The sequence below is a fragment of the Nycticebus coucang genome, chromosome 1, assembly GCF_027406575.1.
Source record: "Nycticebus coucang isolate mNycCou1 chromosome 1, mNycCou1.pri, whole genome shotgun sequence".
NCBI classification, from domain to species: Eukaryota; Metazoa; Chordata; class Mammalia; order Primates; family Lorisidae; genus Nycticebus; species Nycticebus coucang.
This window is the reverse complement of record NC_069780.1, coordinates 48515651-48540656: the sequence shown is the minus strand read 5'-3', so window position 1 is coordinate 48540656 and position 25006 is coordinate 48515651. Positions and strand designations below refer to the sequence as shown.

Genomic DNA, 25006 nt, shown 5'->3' with positions numbered 1-25006 from the left:
ACCCCTCAGAGCCTGTACAAATGTCTCGGAGAACTTAATGAGCCACTGCTAGAAAGTGGGAATAGTAGTGCAGCTAGCTTTCTGTGAAGAGAAACAATTTCTTGGAGTTGAGATAAAAAAAAGTTTCTTTCTCGGGTGGCGCCTGTGGCTCAGTGAGTAGGGTGCCGGCCCCATATGCCCAGGGTGGTGGGTTCAAACCCAGCACCCGCCAAACTGCAACAAAAAAATAGCTGGGCATTGTGGCGGGCGCCTGTAGTCCCAGCTGCTTGGGAGGCTGAGGCGAGAGAATCGCATAAGCCCAAGAGTTACAGGTTGCAGTGAGCCGTGTGATGTCATGGCACTCTACCTGAGGGCAGTATAGTGAGACTCTGTCTCTACAAAAAAAAAAAAAAAAAAAAGTTTCTTTCTCCTCTGTTCCCAATATGGCTGTGGCCTCAGCCTATCTTCCTACAAAGACCTTGAGACTTAATTGCCTCTTTTGGTTGTTGTGTGCATGGTCACACCTGTCCTTTGCTCTTGCATCCTGCTTCTAAATCCAGTTCCTTGTCCATTAAACTGTATGTCATTCCCCAAGTTTACAGATAACAAAGAATGGAATGTAAACAGTTATAAAAGTTAGTTACACGGTAGCTGAGTTGAATTTGGAAACACTACAAGAATGATAACATAATGCAGTTTTTACTCTGCTCGTTGACTTGCTAATTTGTAATAATGTATGTAATAAATACTGAGTTAACCCAGAGCAAAGGGCCTTCACCGTTCCTTGCACTGTTGGCCTTGGTGCCCTGGGCCCACTATTTTTAAATCCTATTCTGTGTCTTTGTCTTTGTTTCCTTCATTCTCTAGTCTCTGCCAAGCACTGGAGATATCCACAAGCTGTGTGTGGGCTGGCCACCCGTCCACTGTTCCATTAGAATTTTTTAAGAACAGTGACTCTGTCCGTCACTAGATCTCCTGTGCCTAGAATAGTGCCTAAGAATATGGCTACTGCTTAATGAATATCTGCCATTTGAATTGATGACTGAAAATAATGATCTACCTAGCATCACACAAATACTAAACTAAAGTCAGATATTCTGACTCCATAGCCTATGCTCTAAAACAAAACATGATACTGTCTGTTATAAACAGTATTCAAGAGCATGAAGTTGTTATAGTTGTAGATGCATCGTAGTAGGGGGAATAGATAATAAGTAATAACTTCTCAAATGATGGCCTCTAATTCTATTGGAAATATGGTCCTTTGCTGAGTGAATGGGATAAAGGGCCTATGGCCTATTTTGGAAGTACAGCATATAGATTATTATTGTTACTATTAGTTTTAATTAAGAACACAACATATTTAGGGAGAAATAAAGTATATAAAAGGATTTAATTATAATTCTTACATTGTTCTTGTGAATTTTTCTCTAGGTTGTTAGTCACTGTCTTTGGTGGAAGATAAGGAACTGGTCCCCAGGTAGACAGAGCTCGTTTGCTGGTATCAAACTGTTGTGTGAAAAATTCCTGGAGCTTCATTCCTATTTTTATCAGGTCTGGTGTGGTTGATCTTGATATCATGACTTGGAAAATATCCCACTTCAAATCTCCATGGACAAAAATTTCACTAGAGCATAAAACAGAATCTTTATCATATGTTTTACAGAATATGCTTTAAAAAGTACAAGAAAAAGATCTTTCCCATCTAGTATTTATATTAATTGCATAATATAAAATATTTTTCAGGAAAAATGAATTGCTTGTGTTTGTTTGTTTTTTTTTTTTTTTTTTTTTTGTAGAGACAGAGTCTCACTTTATGGCCCTCGGTAGAGTGCCGTGGCGTCACACAGCTCACAGCAACCTCCAACTCCTGGGCTTAAGTGATTCTCTTACCTCAGCCTCCCGAGTAGTTTTTCTTTTTTTGTACTGGAAAATATATTAAGAACAGTCATGTAAAGTGTTCAGAAAGTAATGTCTTAATAAATACCTCTTATCAGTTATGCTTGAGTCCAGTGTATTATACAGGTTTACTTTCCATTCATCCTGAAGCTTAAGATCAGCATTACTGAAGATACCCATGAGGATACTTGAGCCCATGTAATCAACACGAGCTTCAGTAGAACCCATAGTAATCTGAATTTTGTGATTGGGTTGCTGATTAGGATGTTCAGAAATATGAGCTAAAATAGAAAAAATAATTTTTACAGAAATGTCTATGTGAAAAACTCATCAGAATCAATTTCCAAAAACTTCTTTTTAAGATTTTTTGTTTTTTTTTGGTAGATACCTTAGATCAATTGTAAAATTTCAACATACCAACCATCTCCAAAGCATTGACATCTATGGTCCCTCCAACTACTCCTCCTTTTGAATCTAACTGTGATCTTCCCAGACCAACAGACATGCTAATCTCTCGATCACGATTACTGCCAACTGAGAGACGGCCCTGGCTCTTCAAACCACTAGTTGTCCAACTAGAAAAAGGAATGAATTTTATTAATTAGATATATGGCTTCTAATGTCATGAATTAAAACAGAATTTAAATTAAAAATGAGTTAAATTACATTATTTAAGTAAAAGATCAAGTTTGACAATGAAACATTTCTTATAAAAACTGTGGTAAATATTTGAATACTAACATTGATGACTTCTTCCTAGGTAGAAAATTACTCCAACTTTCTTATAATGTTTCCTCTTTTTAGAATACATATTTCATGCTATTATAATATGCTTAGAATTAAGCCATTTTCAGTATAAAACCATTTATATCTTTTAGCTACTTTCTTTACTTTTTCAAATATTTCATCATTTAAAAAGATTTAGAATTGCTTTACTACAAAATAAGAAAAATTACAAATAATGATTAAATATATTTTCTTTGGATATTAATAGCTTACGTTGTATTGCCCATTACATTACTCATATTCATTTGAACGTTTAATTGCTTCAAGTTGATAGCAAAAACAACAAGTGTTTCCCATGGGGTCCCTTGTTGGCTTGTTGCTTTGTTTGATTTGTTAAAAGGAGTTGATGTTTTTGAAAGTGAATCTAAAAATAGAAAACAGAATGAAAATACATGTTCATTCATATAAGTGTCAAACCAATTATACAGCAAAAACAACTTTTATCACTATACTCATAAAGTAAAAATATGATATTCTTGTATAATGTTTAATAGTAGTCATATTGACTCTAAAATAATAGTTACCATTTTATTGAATGGTACTGGCAGCCTTGTTTCTTGAAAGTTCATAAAATTCTGTATGGTCCTCTTAAATATGAGGAAATTCTAGGGTGCATGGGGTATAGAAGCAGAGAACATTCATCACCCTGCGATTTTTTATAACCAATAAGAAAATCATAAGGTGCTTTTGCCAAACAGAAGCCTCAAAGATAAGGATCATTCTGAATATAGAGGCCAGGTGGGATGCCTGTCTTTTTGTTCTTATTGACTCAGTATATACCTTGAATCTTACATTTGGTCATTATTCTTTAACCTGGCCTTGTGATAAGAACTGTGCCATTCATTTCTATACATTTGAGTACAAGTCCAAGGCCATGGCTAAGTATATAAAAAAGTTCAGATAAACACTGACTAAATAAAAGAATGAATGAATGAAAGAAATGTTAACTTTTTTCAGTATCAAAGCATCTTTTGGGACCTTCACAATACTGTAGGCTTATTTCTAAAAATAACTTGTACTATATGGAACACACTAACAATATGCTAATTTCTCTCTCCCTATCCCTTTGCAAAGCTACTTACTAGTAGCTTTACCATCTGTCTCTCCTGGTGGCAATACTTTGAAGTGTTTGTTGTTTTATTTGTTTTGGGTTCCCCCCCACCCCCCCAAATCTATCATAAAAAGCCAAAATGTGTATCTTCCTAGTGGGGCTCGGGCTGGGGCTGAAATCTGGGAGTAACTAAGATTTTTATCTCGGGAACACTGGAGGACTACTAATAACAGAAAACGTAGTGTTACCTCTTCGAGGAACTGAAGAATCAGATACACTCCTTGATCTTATGGAAGCTGGAGATTTTAGGTTCTGTGCTGCTGTCCCTGGTGACATGGTACTGTTTGTCATATGCTCATTAAACACATTAGGTGACTGAGGCATGTGAGTAAAGGAGGCTGACTGACTTGGCTGCTCCCAGGTCTTGCAGTAAGCTTTTCTTGATGATTCAGGGGAAAGATGCTGACTTACCCCCTCTATAGAATCAGGTGTCCCTGGACCAGATGCTATCAGAAAAGTGAAAAACAAAAAAATAATCCAAAATAGCTGGGCAAAAATTGCCATGATATAAAATAGTTTGACCCAGCCATCATTTCTGATCATATTACATATTCTTTCTAGTTCTCTATTAAGTAACTGTATTGAAATATATAGTTTTTAAAAAACATTACAGTATTTTATTTACTTCTCAGAGAAACTCTATGAGAAGGGCAAAACAGGCATTTTGGTCCCATTTTACAGGTGACAGAACAGACTTAGACCTAGGGTTTCCAATATTTTCCACTGTATGATTATATTATGCTCACTCTACTTTTTACTTCCATAACTCTCTCTTTAGCTCATTACTACAACAATACTCAGGCCTAAGAGACAAATGCAGGCAAAGTGGTAGCATGTACCCACCATTTTCCTTTTTCTATGTTTACTTAACAATGATTAACTTGGATGCTTAAATGTATTTCTGCATTTCCAGATTTTACAAGATTACAGGGTAATAATTATAGAATAAAGTGCCAGGTAGAACGTAATCTTTATTTAAAAGGGCAAGACATTGGTGTATTTGGTTCTGTGATATATCCCCAGTGCTAATGTCTCCCCAATGCTTGGCATATCATTGGGGCCCAATAGACAATTCTTAAATAAGTGAATGAGTCACATGCTGCAACTTAATCAAACAAGACCAAGTTTATATTATCAATCATGGATTTTGTTACTATTGGAACCAAAATTTAAAGCAACCTGGTAGAATTACATAACAAGCTTACTTGGCAAATTTATAGTTTGGTCTCCGAGGAACAGACGTCTTGCAATACTTCTCCTATACCATGCTCTTGGAAAGGCCAGAATTTCACTGAGTCGACGCATATCATATTTAAAGGAGGCAGACCCTATATCACAAACAGCTGATATATAAACAAAATTTGTTAGAACATTTCCAAAACCTTTAATATTTTCAATTGGTAGCTATATCTACACAGTACATCAGCTAACTGACTACCAGACCCTTCATCTAAATGTCCTGTAAGAACCTGTTCTTTATTTTCTAAGTTAATAGCCTCACTGGTTCTTCAGTCATTTAAGCTAAAAGTTTGAGGCATTTTTGTTTCCTCTCTTGTGCCTTATACAACTTGTCCTCAACTTTGTAGATTCTCTTACATTGCTCTTGAAACCATTCCTTTTCATCCTTTTTAACAGTTATAATTCAGGCCTTCATTGCTTATTCTATTTCAGCAGGCTCCTCAAGGAAACTTTTTCTCCCATCTTTTACGCTGTCATTGGCTTTTTTTTCTAAAACACCAATCTGAAGCTTTACCCCGTTTCTTAAAAACCTCTAATGACTTATTACTGCCCAAAGGATCAAAACCTGATTCTTTTGTCTGGCATATTGAGTCCCACCACAATCTGATCCTGATCTATTTTATCAGCTTTACCTCTAAGCATTCCTGTCTCCTTCTATTCATACCTACTTTGTACAACCAATTAAATGTTCAGTTATACCCTAAGCTTCAGCCACAGTGAAATGAAGAATGACCCAAAAGCATAATTTGGTGCTTCTGTGCCATTAAATGCCATGTTGCTACTTCCAAAAATATTCCTATTCCTATTTGTAAGATCTGGCTCAAATATTATTTCATTTCTGAAGCTTCCTCTGATCTCCCAAATAAATCATAGTTTATTTCTTCCTCTTTACATAAACCTCCATTTCACTTATAATCTTGCACTCATTTGTCTACACGTAAGACTTTGCCTTATTCATGCCTGCTCCCCTCAAACCCTTCGCAATCTCTGACAAAAAGTCAATGTAAAACACAGGCTTAACGTTTGTTTGTTGAATAAATATTGGGTTAAGTGAACATAATATATTTATTTGATAATTATAGAAGTTTTCACTCACTTAGTACTCTGAATTCTTCAAGATGTTCCATATCCATTATTTTAATATTCAGATCATAATGCAAATAAAATAAGTAATGTGTCTATAGTTACACAGCTAGTTATAAAGCTAGCAATACACACATATACAATTCAAAATATTCTGACACTAAGTAAAAATATTACTCTGTTACTCTATCTTCTAATGTTACTCATCCCTATTTAGTATTTTAAGCATTTATAATTAGAAAAACAAACAAAAATAAAAAGTTAGAACTTTTACCAATTCATGGTAGAGAAGTGGTGAAGAAAAGCAACTTTTAGTGATTTAATGAGGCATATTTTGCCCATTGAGTGACATGTCTATCCATTTATCTAGAAATCATATTTCTAACCTTGTACTGGACTAAGATAGTACAGTAGGCTAGACTCTTCTTTTAAATAAATTTTTATCACTGAAAGCTTAACATTAAGTGTACTTAATAGTTAAACACTGTTAAAACAGAGGCCATTATTTAATTATGGAAAGCAATATTTTAATTAAAAAACAATGAAATTGAATACCAGATATATTTATTAATGTAGTGTCCATTTTGCTTGCAGACTTGCTTACAGATGGACTTTCAAAAAATGAGGCACCTCCTGAACGCCTTATCCGAGACAGACTCACTTTTACAAATTCAAGGTTTATGCTCAGAGAATCTTTTCGACCAGTGACTGAAGTGGGTTCCTCATCCACATTTCCTTAAAAGAAAAGGAAACAAAAAACCCTCACATCTATATGCACATATACACACAGAGTTGTCTATTATAATTAGATAAAAATTATCCAATTCATTGTAGTATGTCATCAAAAATCACTTGAGGTAAAAATTTAAGCATCATGATCTAATGAACATTAGCATTGCCAGTTTAATAGGTTCAAGCCCATAAATAAAACTGGGGATTTTTACAACCTTTTTCCAAAAACAAAAACTCAAATTGACATGGAGTATGTGTTATTGTTATTTGTCTAAATACAAGTTAAGAGATAATTCACTAATAACAAGATCTTATGCTATTTTAGTGGTTTATCTGTACTTTAAAATGCCAAAGAAATTTAATTTCACTAACTTTAACAGTCTGATTTAAATTAATAAACATGATGTATACACTTTAAAATTTTAATTTTTATACAATTTCTTATACAAATAGACAATGATTTTGTAAGATATTTAAACATTTAAGTAACATAAGTAACTTCTGATATTCAGGGATAACTGAGCTACTTATTTATAAAATAGTCTGAATTTTTAGAGTCTTAATTTTTCAGAAATTCTTATTGCATATTTCTACTTAATATGTAGGGACAAGATAGATATTATCAAAAGGAAAAAAAATCTTCTGATTTTAGTTTATATCCCTTATTAAAAGGATTATAATTTATGAAAAGAAAGCTTGAAAAGATGTTTGAAAAGCTTGAAAAAACAAAAGATACTATTCAACCATAAAAAAAGATGGAGATTTTGTATCTTTTATTACAACTTGGATGGATTCAGAGAACATTTTCTTAAGTAAAATATCACAAGAATGGAAAATCAAGCATCCCATGTACTCAACGTAACCATGTACATCCCATGTACTCCATATTGAAATTTGGTAGATTAACAATAATGGGCAGAAATGAGAGAAAAACTCAATTAAATTCAAGAAAGAAGGAAGGGAGAGGGAGTTTGGTAAGTTCCCACCTAACAGGTACAATGTACAGGTAAATGCTACACTTTCTGGGTGAAAGACACTACAACCCTGACTTTACCTAACAAACACAATGTAACCTAATAGTATGTAACCTCATATTAATCTGAAATAAATTTAACAAAAAAAGAAATTTTATTTACAAAAAGATGCTATGAATTTGAAAAAGACACAAATATGCAAAGTATACCTAATCCTCCTGATCCAGATGTAAGGCCAGCAGTTTTTTGTTTTCCTGCTCCATATGGATGAAATACATAAAGGGAGAAGTCGGACATGCATGCAGTGAAGCTCAAGCCAGATGAACTACTGCTGGAACTAGTCAGATCTGACTGACTACTACTATGACGACTTCTGCCAAGAGGGCTGCCTAATCCTGACGAACCTACAGTGAATACAAGAAATTAGGAATATTTATAAGCAGCAAGAAAATAAAAGCCAGTCACAATATGTTCTTGAGAACCAAACATAACTTCAGTAAAACAGAACCACATATTAACTGATCAACAGATTAAAATTCTTAAATTTGAAATGAGGACTTATTTTCTAATTAATTTACATTATAAACTAGGGTTGAATAGTCTGTTAGTCTTTAAAACAATCATTTATACATATGTCTGGCCTACTGTATGGTTTCCTATTTATTTCTCCTTTGTTTCACTGGAAGCAGGCAGTGGAAAAGTCAAGTGTAAGCAAAGAGAAAGGAGAACAAACTAAAAAATCTGTATCAAAAGCCTGGTTTCCACATTTAAGTAGATGGCAGTGGAAATACAGTAAGGTATGCAAGTGCAGAAAGTAAAAAGGTCTTTTTCTCCTAGAGAGCTACATGTCCCTACTGGCAACATTTACCAGCGATGGACAAGCAAATTCCAAATAAACTTTAACATAAGAAATGAGATCTCTTGAATAGAACATTATAGAATTTTGCTGCTGATTCCAAAATTTATCTCCAGACTAGACTTCTTTGGATCTATGTAAGTACAACTGTCTACTTGACCTCCTAATAGAATGGGTCAGAGGTATTTAAAGTTTTTCACGTCCAAAACTGTACTCTTGATCTTGTTCTTTGCATTTGCTTTTCTTCCAGTGTTCCCTACCTCTAGTAAGTGAACACTTCATGAAAATAGCTCAGACAGAATCCTGGGAGTTACTTGTCATTCTTCCTACTTCTGACTCTCTGTCATGCAATTTATCACCATGACATTTCTATATCTCACATACATATAAAATAAAGTCTATCCATTTCCCTCCATCTCCATCTGCTGTTTTAGTTTAAACAATCATCGACTGTGCCTGGACTACTGAAATGGATAACTGCTCTCCTTGCTTTATTCCACTCTAATCAACTGCCACACTGTAGCTGAACTGGTCACCTAAAAGCATAAAACGGAATCACGTCCATCCACTTCTCTGCTTTAACTTACCTGTCAGTGCTTTCTCCACATGATCTGGCTCTTTCCTATCTCTTTAAGTCTAAACCTTTCTTACACCAGTTTCCATTATAATAATATTTTTTTCTTTTTGTTTCACAAGGTTGCCAAACATTTTCCTGCTTCATGGGTTTTATATTCTCTATCAGTAGTGTTCATTCCCCCAACTCTCTGCTTGGCTAACTTATACTCACCCACTTTATGTTTCCATTTAAAATAAGCTCGTTTGCTTGGCTATTAATTGCTTCTCCAAATCTGGTTTAGTTTCTACATTAGCCAGGACCGTATCTATTCGCTCAGTTCACTGTTGCATACCTAACCCCTATAGCACTGATCCAGACCACACATTCAGTAAAGATCCTTTGAAAGAATGTATATTGTTATAACCTATATATTTGGTTTCATCTTCATTCCTTGAATATTTTTTGATGATAAAATGAGGGGTGCTATTCATTTTTGTTATTTTCTAAAGTATCACAAAATGTGGGCATAAAACAGAGTTCTTCATTTTATATTCCTTTCACTATCCTCGCATAGTGCATATATACTGCTATAATATAATCATTTAGGTGCTAATAAGTTATATGACTTTTATTATTAAGACAAATTTGAACATTCCAAAAGTGAAATGAGCATGGGCATATATTTATCTCCCCTTTCCAAGAAATAGCCAATAAAATAATAGAAAACAAAACAAAATAATGAGATCCCATTGTAATCCATCATATTGACAGTGATTAAAAATAAATTCAAAGCTGCTTTGGGCATAACATAACGAACTGCTGTCCATACACATGTGGTGAGAGTGCAGAAATCTTACAGTCTTGTCAGAGATTAAAAGTATCAAACACTTTAAAAATGGTCATACTTGACAGGGAGGAGGTGGTGAGCTGGATACACTGTATGATCTGGAGTCGTGGAAATCTCATGAATTAGTCCAGTGAATGCTACTGGCTGGGACTGGTTGGCCACCCAGAGGTCCAGGATGGGAGGAAGCCTTTCTCGAGTTTTCAGTAGTTGGGGGAAGCTGCGCATTAAGTGGAAAGCTTGGAAGAGTGGGTGGACTTGAACAGTATACAGCAACCAGATGCAAATGCTAGTTAAGAGTGGATTTGCCATAGGTTTGGTAGCTGGTGAGGCAGCCATACTGAGAAGGTCTTGGAGACCAGGGGGCTGCCATTGTGGGAAGGTCATAAGAAAGTCTTAGCAGGGATCTAAAGCACAGCTATCTTAATTCCGCCTGCCTGGATCAGAACTCCACTCTTGGGACTGACTGAGGGATATCTGCACCCAATGGGAACTAGAGTCAGGGGGTGCTGTGAGATCTGCCCCTGAAGGATTCTTGTGAGCTTTAAGATCCCAACTGGCAGGGTCTGAAGGCTGAGGAAACAATCAGGTGATCACTAAAGGTATCTAAGTTTGGAATAGTGACCATAGTGGTTGCTGGCTGTGCTCTCTGTAATCTAAAAAAGACCACAACACCACCTGGTATCTTGGTGACACATTGCAACATACTGTCATCAACAGCAAGGACTTCTGTTTGAAACAAAGGAGGCAGTGAGAGGTAAAAAGGAGGATAAGGAGGTGAACAAGAAGAAAGAACACATGAGGAGGAACCAACAGAAAAATTCAGGCAACATGAAAAGCCAAAACGGAGGAACTACCCCAAGGGACCATGAGGTAGCTACTGCAGAAGACTCTGCTATAAAGATTTAATTGACAGAAAATTTAAAATATGGATGAGAGACAATAAAAGGAATGGATGAGAAAGTGGAAAGATAGAACCAAAAGTCAGACAAGAGATATGTAAACTACAGAAAGGATATGGCAGAGCTTAAGGAAATGAAGGAGAAAATTAGGGAGTGTAAAGATGTAGTAGAAAGTATCAAAAATAGGTTAGACCCATTACTCAGAAATAAAAACAACGCAGAAGGAATCACGCTACCAGACTTCAGACTATACTGGAAATCGACAGTGATCAAAACTGCATGGTACTGGCATAAAAACAGAGAGATAGATGTATGGAGCAGAATAGATGAACCCAGCTACTTACCATTATTTGATCTTCAATAAACCAGTTAAAAACATTCAGTGGGGAAAAGATTCCCTATTTAACAAATGGTGCTAGGTGAACTGGCTGGCGACCTCTAGACAACTGAAACTGGACCAACACCTTTCACTATTAACTAAGATAGACTCACTGGATTAAAGATTTAAACTTAAGACATGAAGCTATAAAAATACTAGAAGAAAGTTCAGGGAAAACACTTGAAGAAATCAGCCTGGGTGAATATTTTATGAGGAAGACCCACTAGGCAATTGAAGCAACACCAAAAATACATTACTGGAACCTATCAAACTAAAAATCTTCTGCACAGCCAAGAACACAGTAAGTAAAGAAAGCAGACAGCCCTCAGAATGGGAGAAGATATTTGCAGGTTATGTCTCCACCAAAGGTTTAATAACCAGAATCCACAGAGAACTCAAATGTATTAGCAAGAAAAGAACAAGTGATCCCATCTCAGACTGGGCAAGGGACTTGAAGCGAAATTTCTCTGAAGAAGACAGGTACAGGGCCTACAGACATATGAAAAAATGCTCATCATCTTTAATCATCAGAGAAATGCAAATCAAAACCACTTTGAGTCATCTAACTCCAGTAGGATTAGCCCACATCACAAAATCTCAAAATCAGAGATGTTGGCGTGGATATGGAAAAAAGAGAACACTTCTGCACTGTTGGTGGGAATCCAAACTAATATGTTCCTTTTGGAAAGATGTTTGGAGATTACTTAGGGATCTAAAAATAGACCTGCCATTTGATCCTGCCAATTCCTCTACTAGGTATATATCCAGAAGACAAAAAAATCACTTTGTAACAAAGATATTTGCACCAGAATGTCTATTGCAGTCCAATTCATAATTGCTAAGTAATGGAAGAAGCCCAAGTGCCCATCAATCCAAGAATGGATTAATAAATTGTGGTATATGTACACCATGGAATACTATGCAGCCTTAAAGAAAGATGGAGCCTTTACCTCTTACATGCATACAAGTTCCAGCCCAGAATTCTGTATCTTGCTAAACTAAGCTTCAAAACTGATGGAGAAATCAAATCTTTTGTGGATCTATAAGCACTGAGGAAATTGGCCACAAGACCAGCTCTACAGGAAATACTTAGACCTATTTTCAACACTGACCACTACAATGGACTAATAGCAAAGTAAATACCCAGAAGCTAAAGGTCAAAAGTTAGCTTCCACAATGGTGCAAAGGATAAAACTACATAACAAAATAAGATGAATAGAACTCTACCATACAAAAAATAAGATGAATAGAACTCTACCATACTTAAATCAAAATGTTAATGGACCAAATTCACCACTGAAGAGGCATAGGCTGGCTGACTGGATAAAAAGGCATGGACCATCCATAAACTGTCTCCAAGAGACACACTGAGCCTTAAAGAACAAATCAAGACTCAGGGTTACGGGATGGAAAACAGTATTTCAAGCAAATGGAAATCATAAGAAAGGAAGGGTTGCAATCTACAAGTGGATTTAAAGCAACTAAAGTTAAGAAAGACAAAGATGGTTACTTTATACTGGTCAAGGAACAATACAAGAAGAAGACATTTCAATTTTAAATATTTATGTACCCAACTTAAATGCTCCCAGATTTATGAAACAGACCTTGATGGGTCTGAACAATATGATATTCTATAAAACCGTAATAGTCAGGAACTTTAATACCCCTCTGATAGAACTAGACAGATCCTCTAAACCAGTGGTTCTCAACCTTCCTGAGGCCATGATGTATTTTCATTGTTACAAGGGGCTGTGACCCACAGGATAAGAACTGCTGCTCTAAACAGAAACTAAATAGAGGTACAAAGGACTTAAATGTGACCTTAGAACAAATGAGATTAATGGACATTTATAAAACACACTATCCCAAAGGTAAGGAATATACATTTTTCTCATTAGTTCATGATACATACTCCAAAACTCACCACATCCTAGGATACAAATCAAACATCAGCAAAATTAAAAGAGTATATACCTTGTATCTTCTCACACCACAAGGCAATAAAGATGAAACTCAACTCCAACATAAATGTTCATCACCACACAAAGACTTAGAAATTTAACAACCTTATGTTGAATGACAGTCAGGTTCAGGAAGGAAAAGGAAAGAGGAAATCATTAAATTCCTAAACATAACAACAACAAAGACACAAGTTACCAAAAACAGTTTTAAAAGGGAAATTTATTGCATTAGATACCTACATTTGAAAAAGAGAAAGAGAGAGCATCAATAAACTTGTGAACCGGCTTGGTGCCCATAGCTCAGTGGTTATGGCGCCAGCCACATACACTAGGGCTGGTGGGTCCAAGTGCAGCCTGTGTCTGCTCAACAAAAATGACAACTATAACAACAACAAAATAGCTGGGTGTTGTGGCAGTCACCTGTAGTCCCAGCTACTTGGGAGGCTGAGGCAAGAGAATTGCTTGAACCCAAGAGTTTGAGGTTGCTGTGAGCTGTGATGGCATAGCACCCTACTGAGGGTCTCTGGGGGGAAAAAACCCAACAACAACAACAACAACAAACTCATGAACCATCTTAAGGAATTGGAAAAAGAAGAACAATCTAATTCCAAACACAGCAGAAGAAAAGAATAACCAAAATTAAATCAGAGATTAATGAAACTGAAAATAAATTATTCAGAAAATTAATGAATCAAAAAGTTGTTCTTTTAAAAAAATAAATGAAATTGATAAACCTTTGGGCAGAATAATTAGAAACAGTGAAGTAAAATCTCTAATAACTTCAATCAGAAATGATAAAGGGGAAATGACAATAAATGCCACAGAGATACAAGAGATGATCTCTGAATACTACAAAAAAGTCTATGCCCAGAAATTTGACAGTGTGGAGAAAATAGACCAATACCTGGAATCACACCCTCTCCCTAGACTTAATCAAGAAGAAATAGATCTCTTGAATGGACCAATTTCAAGAATTGAGATTGAAGAAAAAATAAAAAATCTTCCAACAAGAAATAGCTCTGGTCCAGATGGCTTCTCACCAGAATTCTATCAAATCTTCAAAGAAGAGCTTATACCCATACTGCAGAAATTATTCCAAAAAACTGAGAAGGAAGGAATCTTTTGCAACACATTCTATGAAGCAAACATCACCCTGATATCAAAACTGGGAAAAGACCGGTCTTAAGAGGGAAACTGGGTGGCACCTGTGGCTCAATGGGTAGGGCTCCGGCCCCATATACTGAGGGTGGCTGGTTCAAACCGGGCCCCGGCCAAACTGCAACAAAAAAATGGCTGGGTGTTGTGGCGGGCACCTGTGGTCCCAGCTACTTGGGAGGCTGAGGCAAGAGAATCGCCTAGGCCCAGGAGTTGGAGGTTGCTGTGAGCTGTGTGATGCTACGGCACTCTACCGAGGGCGATAAAGTGAGACTCTGTCTCTACAAAAAGAAAAAAAAGAGAGGGAAATTTATTGCCTTAGATACCTAATTTGAACAACAGAAACGGAGCGCATCAACAAACTCATGAACCATCTTATGGAACTGATGGTTCTGTAGGAGAATTCAGACCAATTTCAGTAATGAATGTATTTGCAAAAATTCTGAATAAAATCCTAGCCAACAGTTTATAGCCACACATTAAAAAAAATCATTCATCACAATCAAGTTGTTTTCATCCCAGGGATGCAAGGCTGGTTTAATATATACAAGGCCACCAGCTTAATTCACTATATCAACAGAAGCAAAAACAAAGACCATATGATCCTCTCAATAGATGCAGAAAAAGCATTTGATAAAATTCAGCATCTTTTTCTAATTAGAACACTTAAGAATTTAGGCACAGGTGGCACATTTCTTAATCTGATTGAAGCTGTCTATGACAGCTAATATTATACTGAATGGAGTAAAACTAAAAGCTTTTCCACTTAGAACTGGAACCAGACAAGACTGTCCTCTATCACCACTGCTATTTAACACAGTGCTGGAAGTTCTAGTCAATACAATCTGGCAAGAGAAGAGAATAAAGGGCATCCAAATGGAAGCAGAGGAGGTCAAACTCTCATTCTTTGCTGACGATGTGATCTTATATTTAGAGAATCCCAAAGACTCAACCACAAGACTCCTGGAAATGATCAAGAAATACAGCAATGTCTCAGGATATAAAATCAATGTACACAAATCAGTACCCTCTGTATATGCCAATAACAGCCAAGATGAGAAGCTAATCAAAGACACAATTCCCTTCACAGTAGCTTCAAAGCAAATGAAATACGTAGGAATATACACAAGAAAAGAGAAGAAGGACCTTTACAAAGAAAATTACAAAACCCTCAGAAAAGAAATAGCACAGGATATTAAAAAATGGAAGAACGTACCATGCTCATAGCTGGGAAGAATCAACATTGTGAAAATGTTTATACTATCCAAAAGAATCTACAGATTCAATGTAATTCCCATTAAAATTCCATCATCATATTTTCAAGAATTAGAAAAAAATAATTCTTTGTTTTGTATGGAACCAGAAGAAACCCTGTATAGCCAAGGCAATTCTTAGTAATGAAAACAAAGCTGGGGGTATCACCTTATCAGACTTTTGGTTATAGTACAAGGCCATAGTGATCAAAACAGCATGGTATCGGCACAAAAACAGAGACATTGATATTTGGAACCAAACAGAAAACCATGAAATGAAACTAACCTCTTACAGCCACCTGATCTTTGATAAACCAAACAAGAATATACATTGGGGAAAAGAATCCCTATTCAATAAATGGTGCTGGGAGAAATGGATAACCACATGTAAAAGACTGAAACTGGACCTGCATCATCACTTACAAAAATTGATTCAAGATGGATAAAAGATTTTTAAAAAAATGGTCATACCCTCTAACCTAGAAATTCCACCTTTCAAAATTTATCCTAGGATTACATCTTCGTTTACAGAATGTTTATGTACAAAGATATTAATTTTAATACTATTTAAAAAAAACAAAGAAGCCCAGGGAATCTCAAGTATATGAACAAAATGATGAATTATTATACAGCTATTACAGTTATTTTAGAAATAAATATTTAATAATTTGGGAAAATACCTGTGATATTTTAAATTTTATAAAGTTACATAGCAGAAGAGGACATATTTCATTTTTGCCTGGGAAAAAGATTGTATTACTACAAAAATGCTGTAGAGGAAAAACTGATCACACTGGTCATCTAAGATAAAGAGATACTATTTCTTATTTTTATTTCATATTTAGTACTTTTCCATTTTCTGCATTACCTATAAAGAACAATGAGTTACTTTTATCATCAGAAAATGTGTTTTCAAAAGCCAATCCTACCACGCCAATATTTTGTTGACAGCAGAACTCCAGCTGCAATATTTTGGAGCTAAGTATAAGTGTTCGATGATTGTTGACTACAACAGCAAAAACTGTATTTCTAAGAAATCAATCTTTTGTTTTAAATTGTCATTTAAAAAAATATGCTACTTAACATAATTTCATTTCAATTTGATAAGAAATCCTCATAAGATAGCACTATGTCTCTTATTTTCCATGGGTAACACTAATTATACTTACATGTAAAATATAACTTAATATAAAACATTCGAAAGTACTTGAATGTGTGATTATACAAAAGTTACATCATAGTACTTGGGGTGTGTACATTGAAAGCCAACACCAAAATGCCATCTTCCAGTTGTTAAAAATATAGACTAAATAGTGTTCAAGATCAGGTAACACATGAAATATACTCAAAACTTAGATTTTTTGAATAAATACTCTAACCCTGAGAAGTTTTCCTTTTCTAAATGTATTACAAATATCTATTAATTACTATTAAATTATCTATTTAAAAATAGTATTTGGCTTCATACCAGAGGAATAAAAGGATGTTTCTATACCTGGTATTCCAGTTTTGCTAGCAGAGGTCTTTGTTCCACTCTGAGTAGCATTACCTCCAGGGGATAAAGTCTCTGCAGGGTATGTACTACCTAAAGTCTCCAGTTCTCCACGATTTGAAGAAAACACCAAGTCCAGAGATGGCAGCTTTAGCATGCATTCTACTCTTGATACTGGTAAACAGCTAAACTTGATCTGTGAGGGCTAAAAATAACAGCCAAAAATAAAGTTTTCGAGGAACTAGATGGTTAAACATTTTCACATTCGATAAAAGTTACATTTGATTTTCATCTCCATTCATTATACTAAATTTATCATATTTTCTCATTTGACGCTTTTTTTTTTTGGAGAAAAGGTCTCACACTCTGTTTTGCCTGGGCTGGGTGCAGTGGCATTATCATAGTTCACTTCAACCTCAAACTTCTGGCCTCAAACGATCCTTCTGCCTCCCAAAGTGCTAAGATTGTAGGCATGAGACTACAACTGGCTTTCATTTGACACTTACAGCGTTATTTTGTGTTTAGTATCCTAGTGTTTTTGCATAGAAGCATGATATATAAATCAAAACTTATAAAAATGGTATCATTTCATAAAAGTAAGTATTTAAGGAACCATCTCTGAACAATAAATCCAGTTGACCCTTGAACAACATGGGTTTATTCTACTTATATACAGTTTTTTTTTCAACCAGAGGTGGATTAAAAACACAGTATCCCAGGATATGAAGCTCTCATACACAGAGGGCTGTTTTTTTTGTGTATGTGGATTCCTCAAGGCTTACCATGGGTCTTTGGTATGTATGAATTTTGGTACATGGGAGAGGGAGTGGTTCTGGAGCTAATCCCCCAAGTATAGCAAGGGATGACTATTTAGACGTTTAGATAACGCCAAACATTAAAAATACTTACGTTTGTATTAAACTTTTTCATAATCAAGTATTTTAAGGGAATTAATTTTACTTATTTTAAAATTTCAGAACATTATAGTATTAATAACAAATTTATAAACCCTCAAAGTCCTTGTCCATTCATATTTTTATTAGACCTTCAAAAAAGCCAATGCAAAACTCCAGAATATCAAACTGAAGCTCTTTTGGCCAAATTGTTATTACGAAAATAGATGGAACAGATGAACATTAGTGTTTCTTTCATTCTTTAGACTGATTATAAGATTTTAACTGAGGATAAACTGAACTCTAAAGTCTGGATACAAGTAGTTTTTAAATACTCCTTAATAAACAGATTTAATCACATGCTAAAAGATATTCCCAAAGGCCTATCAATGGGACCGGATTTTAGAATAAAATATTAAATAAAAACTACACAACTCTTAGCAAAAATTTTAACATAGGTACTATTGTGCTTTTATATCTCAGTTACACCTTATATTTGCCCAGAAGGAATCCCAATGGCAAGAGATGGAAGTGTCATAATAAAAATAGCATAAGATGCTTAAAAAGGACTTTAATTTTTATATTTGCCAGAAAAATGTGAGTTCTCAATTTAAAAGCCCCCAAATCCATGAAACTTCTCATAGAAAAGTGAATATAGATGATCTCTGAGGATGTGTTTTCTATTTCACAAAGGTACAAAATTGATATTCAGTAGAAATTATACTTCAAGTACTCATAAAATAATTCTGTTTTACTTTTAGTATAGTACTCAATAAACCAGATGAGATATCAACACTTCATTACAAAGTACTCTTTGTGTTAGAAGATTTTGCCCAATTGTATGCTAATGTGTTAAGAGCACATTTAAGTAGGCTAGGGTTATGTTAGGCATATTAAATGCATTTGGTAATATTTTCAGAATGTAATGCCATCACAAGTTGAGGAGCATCTGTATACACATAAAATTTTACATGTACTTTAGGCAACCTCTAATCCATCATAGACATACTAAGTAAAGGTCTATGAAGCCAAGGTTAAGAAAACTAAAGAAGGAAATAATACTGAAATGTTCAAATAAACTTGAGAAAAACATACATTTTTCTTTAAGACAAAAAGGAATAAATGAAGCAAATTACCTGAACTCGTACATAAACCACAACATCTACAGGGAAGGAAGAATAAGCAGATGTCGAAGATGATACTAGTGATGTTGTTGATTCTTCCATAGGATCTGGTATTTCAAAATGTCCCATATCTTCATCTTGTGAGCTGACAGCTGTTAAAGTATTTAGTTCCAAGTTTTATTATAAAGTCAAGAACAAACTATTTATTAAAAGATTTTCATCTCTTATACTAGATGAGATCAGAGGTATAAACACCTAGGAACATTTCCTTCTGCAGCTCATCATGCTACAATTCTTCCCCTATCCAAATATTTTGCTTATTTTCCCAAACTCCAATTTGCCTGATAAACCAAACACTGTATAAGAAAACAGTGATTATGCTCTTGCACTAAAGAAGATTTCAGTCCAAAATATATATCCTTAATGTAGGACCTAAGAATAGAAACTTTGTCTGTAAATAGCTATGGCAATGGGAAAATTATATAGCCTCCCTAGGACCTAGTTTCTTCATTTGCAAGTGAGAATTAGATCTCAAGTTCTTTTTCAGTTATATTAATTCTTTTATATTTATAATTGAGTATACTATGTAATAATGGATAACAGCATCAAGAAATCCTTCTAAGTAAAAAAATCCCAAAATATATGTGATGGGGAAGTAAATTAAGGAGGATGCTTACTTGTATAATTCCTTTCAATTGGTGTAATTGGGATAGTTTCAAGAGCCTTTTCCAGGAAGTCTAATAGACAAGGACTAATAACCATTTCTTCTGGCAATGACTGAAGTGCTACCCAGGCATATAACTTGGCTGTTTTTACTCCTCCACTTCCTTTTCCTTTGGCTAGAACATTTATAAAATTCCAATTAAATATGAGACAATTTTGTAAGAAATTAGAATTATACGATAATTTAATCAGGTAAAGCACGTTATAAATAAGACCATAGAGAAAGCAATAAAAATGGCAGGATGATAGAAATGATACATTAATGTTAGAATGCAAAGATAATTAATGACATATAAGATGGTTATTCCTATTTGCTCTAGGTCACAAATTTTGGTCCAAATTTTCAACTTTATACTGTGGTATCTCATCAGCATTAGTCGTCCATTTATGAAGATATAGAAAATTTTAACTCATAATTATTTAATGGCAAGTGAGGAAAAATGTCATTGTTTTCAGGTTTTTTATATTATGCTTAGCTTGTACATATTTAACTTGTTTCCATACATGGATGGCATCTTTCTTCTACCTAACTAAATATTTCTGCTTCAATAAAATGAATAGAACAACAAAAACTTGGCTAATTTTGCCTTAGGTTTCCAAGCCTAACATTTAGTTGTGTAAATCTAGGAAAGACATTCAGCTTCTTTGAGACTTAACTTTTCTCATTTATAAAATAGAATAGTAGGGCGGCACCTGTGACTCAGTGAGTAGGGCGCTGGCCCCATATGCCAAGGGTGGTGGGTTCAAACCCAGCCCCGGCCAAACTGCAACAAAAAAATAGCTGGGCGTTGTGGCGGACGCCTGTAGTCCCAGCTGCTCGGGAGGCTGAGGCAAGAGAATCACATAAGCCCAAGAGCTGGAGGTTGCTGTGAGCCGTGTGATGTCATGGCACTCTACTCGAGGGTGGTACAGTGAGACTCTGTCTCTCTAAAAAAAAAAAAAAATGGAATAGTAAAATCTGCCATGCACTTAATGGACAAAGAGGTGTGCTGTCATTTGAAAAGTGATAGAAAAATATGAACCATTATCATTATGGTAACTATTTAAAAAGGTTTATGTATCAAGTTCTGTCTCCCAAATGAAACTTTTTCAAATTATTCTTGTCAAATACATTCTTTATTTATTTTTAAATAACTACCTTCCTTTTCTTAAATTCTACCATGTATGTAAGCTATCATTCATGTGGTGTGGTAGCCAGATTCCAAGATGGTTTCCAATGATCCTTGCCTCCTAGTATACAATCTCTTGTGTAATTCCCTCCCACACTCATCTGTATGATCAATAAGACATGGTGGAAGTGATGGCTAAGCCCTAAAAGATATTGCAGCTTCAGCCATTTCTCTTTTGGATCACTTCTTTCGAGGGAAGTCAACTACCTGGTCATGAGAGCAGTCTCAAGCAGCCAGAGGATAGACTGACATGGGAAGGAACTGATCATCAATTAGCCAGCCAGGATGTGATGGAAACAGATTTTCCAGTTCTAGTGAAATATTCAGAGGACTGCAGCGCTAGCCAACCCAACCTCATAAAAAACCATGAGTTAGATCCACTGAGCCATACTGCTCTTACATTTCTGGTCAACAGAAACGTGTTTGAGGTTATAAGTCACTAAATTTGGGGTAATCTATTATGCAACAATAGATAATTAATAAATGTGATTAAGCTCAATGTGCTGTCTTAAATGTGTAAATTTGATATTTTTGATGGTAAGCTCGCAAATTTGAACTATATAAATACCCTTTTCTAAATATACAGACCTAAAAGTTTAATTAAGCAAACTATTTGTATGTTAAGTTTATTTTATTACAGATAACCTAAAGTAATATCAATCTGAAAAATGGTCAAAAGTACTTGGCCCCACACTTCTATATATTAATTTCGTGGAGTAATTATTTACATGTCCATGTTCTTTTTTCTTAAATAGGTGAATTTGAAAGTCTCAATAGAGCAAATAGGTGATGACTAAAAATTAAGTTAATTAAAAAAATGACAAAAGTAGAGTATATTCTCCTTAAATACCTGAGGGAAGAGGTGGGGGCTGGGGAGGAAGTAAGGTGTTAGTCTTGCTCTGGACAGTGCAAGATAAAGGAGGAGAAGGAGGAGATGTTGCACTATCTTTCATACCATTCAGCTTGGACTCTTTGGAGAGTGTTCTTGGCAACGAAGATCCCCTTGAGGCATTAGGTGATTCAGTCTTTAATGTCTTGGAATTGTAATGCAACTGTATTGAAACCAATAAACTTTTAGAATTAAAATTATGCAGATGAGGAAAAACAAGAAATATATAAAAATGTGGTAGAAAGATCACTAGTCCAGGAGTCAGATGACTCATTTTGGACTTTTACAAATTAGCTTTGTGATCCTGGCAACATTCTTTGCGTTTTTCATTTTTTTTTTATTTTTTTATTTTTTTATTGTTGGGGATTCATTGAGGGTACAATAAGCCAGTTACACTGATTGCAATTGTTAGGTAAAGTCCCTCTTGCAATCATGTCTTGCCCCCATAAAGTGTGATACACACTAAGGCCCCAACGTTTTTCATTTTTTTAATGAGAAAGGTAATTCCAGATAATCTTTAAAGTTCCTTCCATCTCAATAGTGTATTATTCTATAATTTTAGAACCCAAAAATTGTTCTTTAATGAAGTTAGATCAAGCGAGAATTTAGCAAGTATGTTTGAATATCTACAGAAAAGAAAATTAACTTCTTTATGGCAAACTTTCATGGAAAAAGCTGTTTAAATAAAGAGACAACCTGCAATTTAGATGTTCTTATATTCACGATATGGCTGTATTAGACAAAAAACTCACAAGGTTTCAGTTTAATAGAATGAGCACTGTTACTAATAATCTAATCTCTTATAGTAGGCAACTAGGCTTTTACCTTTACATCAACTCCAGGAATGTAAAATACTGTTGTTTCTAAGTCACTAGGCTTTGTTTGCAGAGATGATGGCACTTTTTTGCCAGTCATTAAATGAGTGGTAGAAGCATAATTTGCTTGAAATTTCTTCTTTTTTGAAGGAGAATCTTGATCTAAGCTCCTGGAACTCCGATCATAACTCCTATGAATAAAAAAAAAAATGTTTTATCTTTTTTTAATAAAAATACATTTATCTCTTCCCTTGCTTAAAAGCCAAGCTTTATTTACGTAGTAAATAGACTGTAATCTTCATTTAAAAAGTTAAAAAAGTAAAGCTCAGCAGTATCTGTAGCTAGACTGGTTAATGTCTTGCATAAGTGATATAAATGCTATATATGTTCCATAACTACATATGGGAGTTACCTTTATTCTTTACCAAGTTCATGACTATTTCACTTGAACATGTTAGGCAGAACCTGATGAACTTGCCCTTTAGGTATTAAAAACCAGCTATTTATTATGGATCATTATGGTTCAACCAAAATTAAACTAACAGTCATTCTTTTTTATCATCACTACCATATTTGTAGGAGATTTTAACTGTTTAAATTGCCTTTTAATTTTCTCTCTATTTTATAAAAGCCTGATTAGACAAACACATCATTTTAAAAATCTTTTATTATGGAAAATTTCAAGTATATAAAAAGTAAACAGAGGCTCGGTGCGTATAGCTCAGGGGCCAGGGCGCCGGCCACATACGCTGGGGCTGGCAGGTTGGAACCCCACCCCGGCCTGCCAAACAACAATGACAGCTACAACAAAAAAATAGCCAGGCATTGTGGCAGATTCCTGTAGTCCCAGCTACTTAGGAGGCTGAGGCAAGAGAATCACTTAAGCCCAAGAGTTTGATGAACTATGACGCCATGGCACTCTACCTAGGGTGACATAGTGAGACTCTGTCTCAAAAGAAAAAAAAAAAGTAAACAGAATAGTATTCGTTATGATCCCCATGTGCCCATTACCCAGCTTCAACAGGTGTCAGCATTCTGCCATTCTTCTTTTATGTACATTTCTATCCATCCACTCAATTATAACCATTATTAAATTTTACAGTTCATTTTTAAATGAAGAAAGAAGAGCAAAACAAAAATTCAAAGAAAAAAACAACCTTATGTTAAGCCTGCTTATATCAACATTTAGTTAATGATGAAAACAAATTGTAAAGTTGTGATTATGGCTTCTCTCTGCAACTGTTTCCTGATCTTTCTTATTTAGGAACTCCTAAAATTCTCGATCACCAAGGTACATCTGAGAATTGCATTGTTCTTTAAAACAAAAATATCAAAACAATAGGTCATAGACTGATAAATTCATACTTATTAAAAGGAAAATTCCAAAGATGTAACTATATTAATTAACAAATTTGCTAATTCAGACATCTATTTTTAGTTGCCAGAAAATTCTATGCTCTTATTGAAAGAAATTGTAAACTATGGAAATAACAGCATGACCATTACAACCATAATTAAATCTACCCTTGAAATTTGCATTTTGGGACAAGGAGGAAGTCTGTTATAATTTAATGTTATAAAAATAGTATTTAGAAAGATAAATCCTTCGAAATATGTATGTATTCTTTTTCAACCATTTCTTACCTTCTCAAACTTATATCATCATGTTCTTGTAAAAGGGTAGTTGGGTGGAGTACACATTTTCCGCTATCAATTTCAACCCGTATATCAAGTTCAAAGTCAATATTTCTCTCTGTAGCTGTTCCACTAAGACTTCGGTTGACTGGTGTTGTTGGCCAACGTTCTGTAAATAGCTGATGAACAGCAGCAAAACCTGTTGCTTTTTTACGAGATGTATGTCTAGAGAAAAGGCAACTGATCATTATGTTGCAGTAAAACAGGAAGTCTTTTTAACAAATGATTTTCCAGCATATTATGTGAGCAATAATATGTAATTTTACCATTTTATAAATTCATATAAATTACTCAACTAGCTCATACTAATTGAAATTTTCCTAAGTTCTGAGTCCAATTTCATTCAACATCTATGTTATGAGTAGCTATAATATGGCAGGCAATGTACTAGGTGAAGAGGACAGAGGGGTAATCACAGCTATTAAAAAGTTTTGAATACTAGTATATGAAGTACATTTTATATCTTGGAGAACATTTCACTTTTCTCAAGTTATAAA

At 34.8% G+C, this 25006-nt stretch overlaps 1 protein-coding gene across 3 annotated transcripts in view; it reads right to left on the bottom strand.

Moving 5' to 3' along the window:
* BLTP1 (bridge-like lipid transfer protein family member 1) overlaps positions 1-25006 on the bottom strand; it is a 279425-nt gene that overhangs the window by 13247 nt on the left and 241172 nt on the right. Inside the window, exons 69-82 of one of the 3 annotated variants that reach the window (XM_053574435.1) lie at positions 24459-24674; positions 22825-23005; positions 21961-22162; positions 19896-20057; positions 19231-19370; positions 17205-17406; positions 8013-8207; positions 6653-6832; positions 4981-5118; positions 3964-4221; positions 2878-3028; positions 2296-2453; positions 1967-2159; positions 1389-1606 (exon numbers count right to left, since the gene is read on the bottom strand). In XM_053574435.1, the coding sequence (XP_053430410.1) occupies positions 1389-1606; positions 1967-2159; positions 2296-2453; positions 2878-3028; positions 3964-4221; positions 4981-5118; positions 6653-6832; positions 8013-8207; positions 17205-17406; positions 19231-19370; positions 19896-20057; positions 21961-22162; positions 22825-23005; positions 24459-24674 (2594 nt within the window). The remainder of the gene's footprint in view (positions 1-1388; positions 1607-1966; positions 2160-2295; positions 2454-2877; positions 3029-3963; positions 4222-4980; positions 5119-6652; positions 6833-8012; positions 8208-17204; positions 17407-19230; positions 19371-19895; positions 20058-21960; positions 22163-22824; positions 23006-24458; positions 24675-25006) is intronic. The other 2 variants (XM_053574509.1, XM_053574580.1) reach the window with 2 other exon arrangements.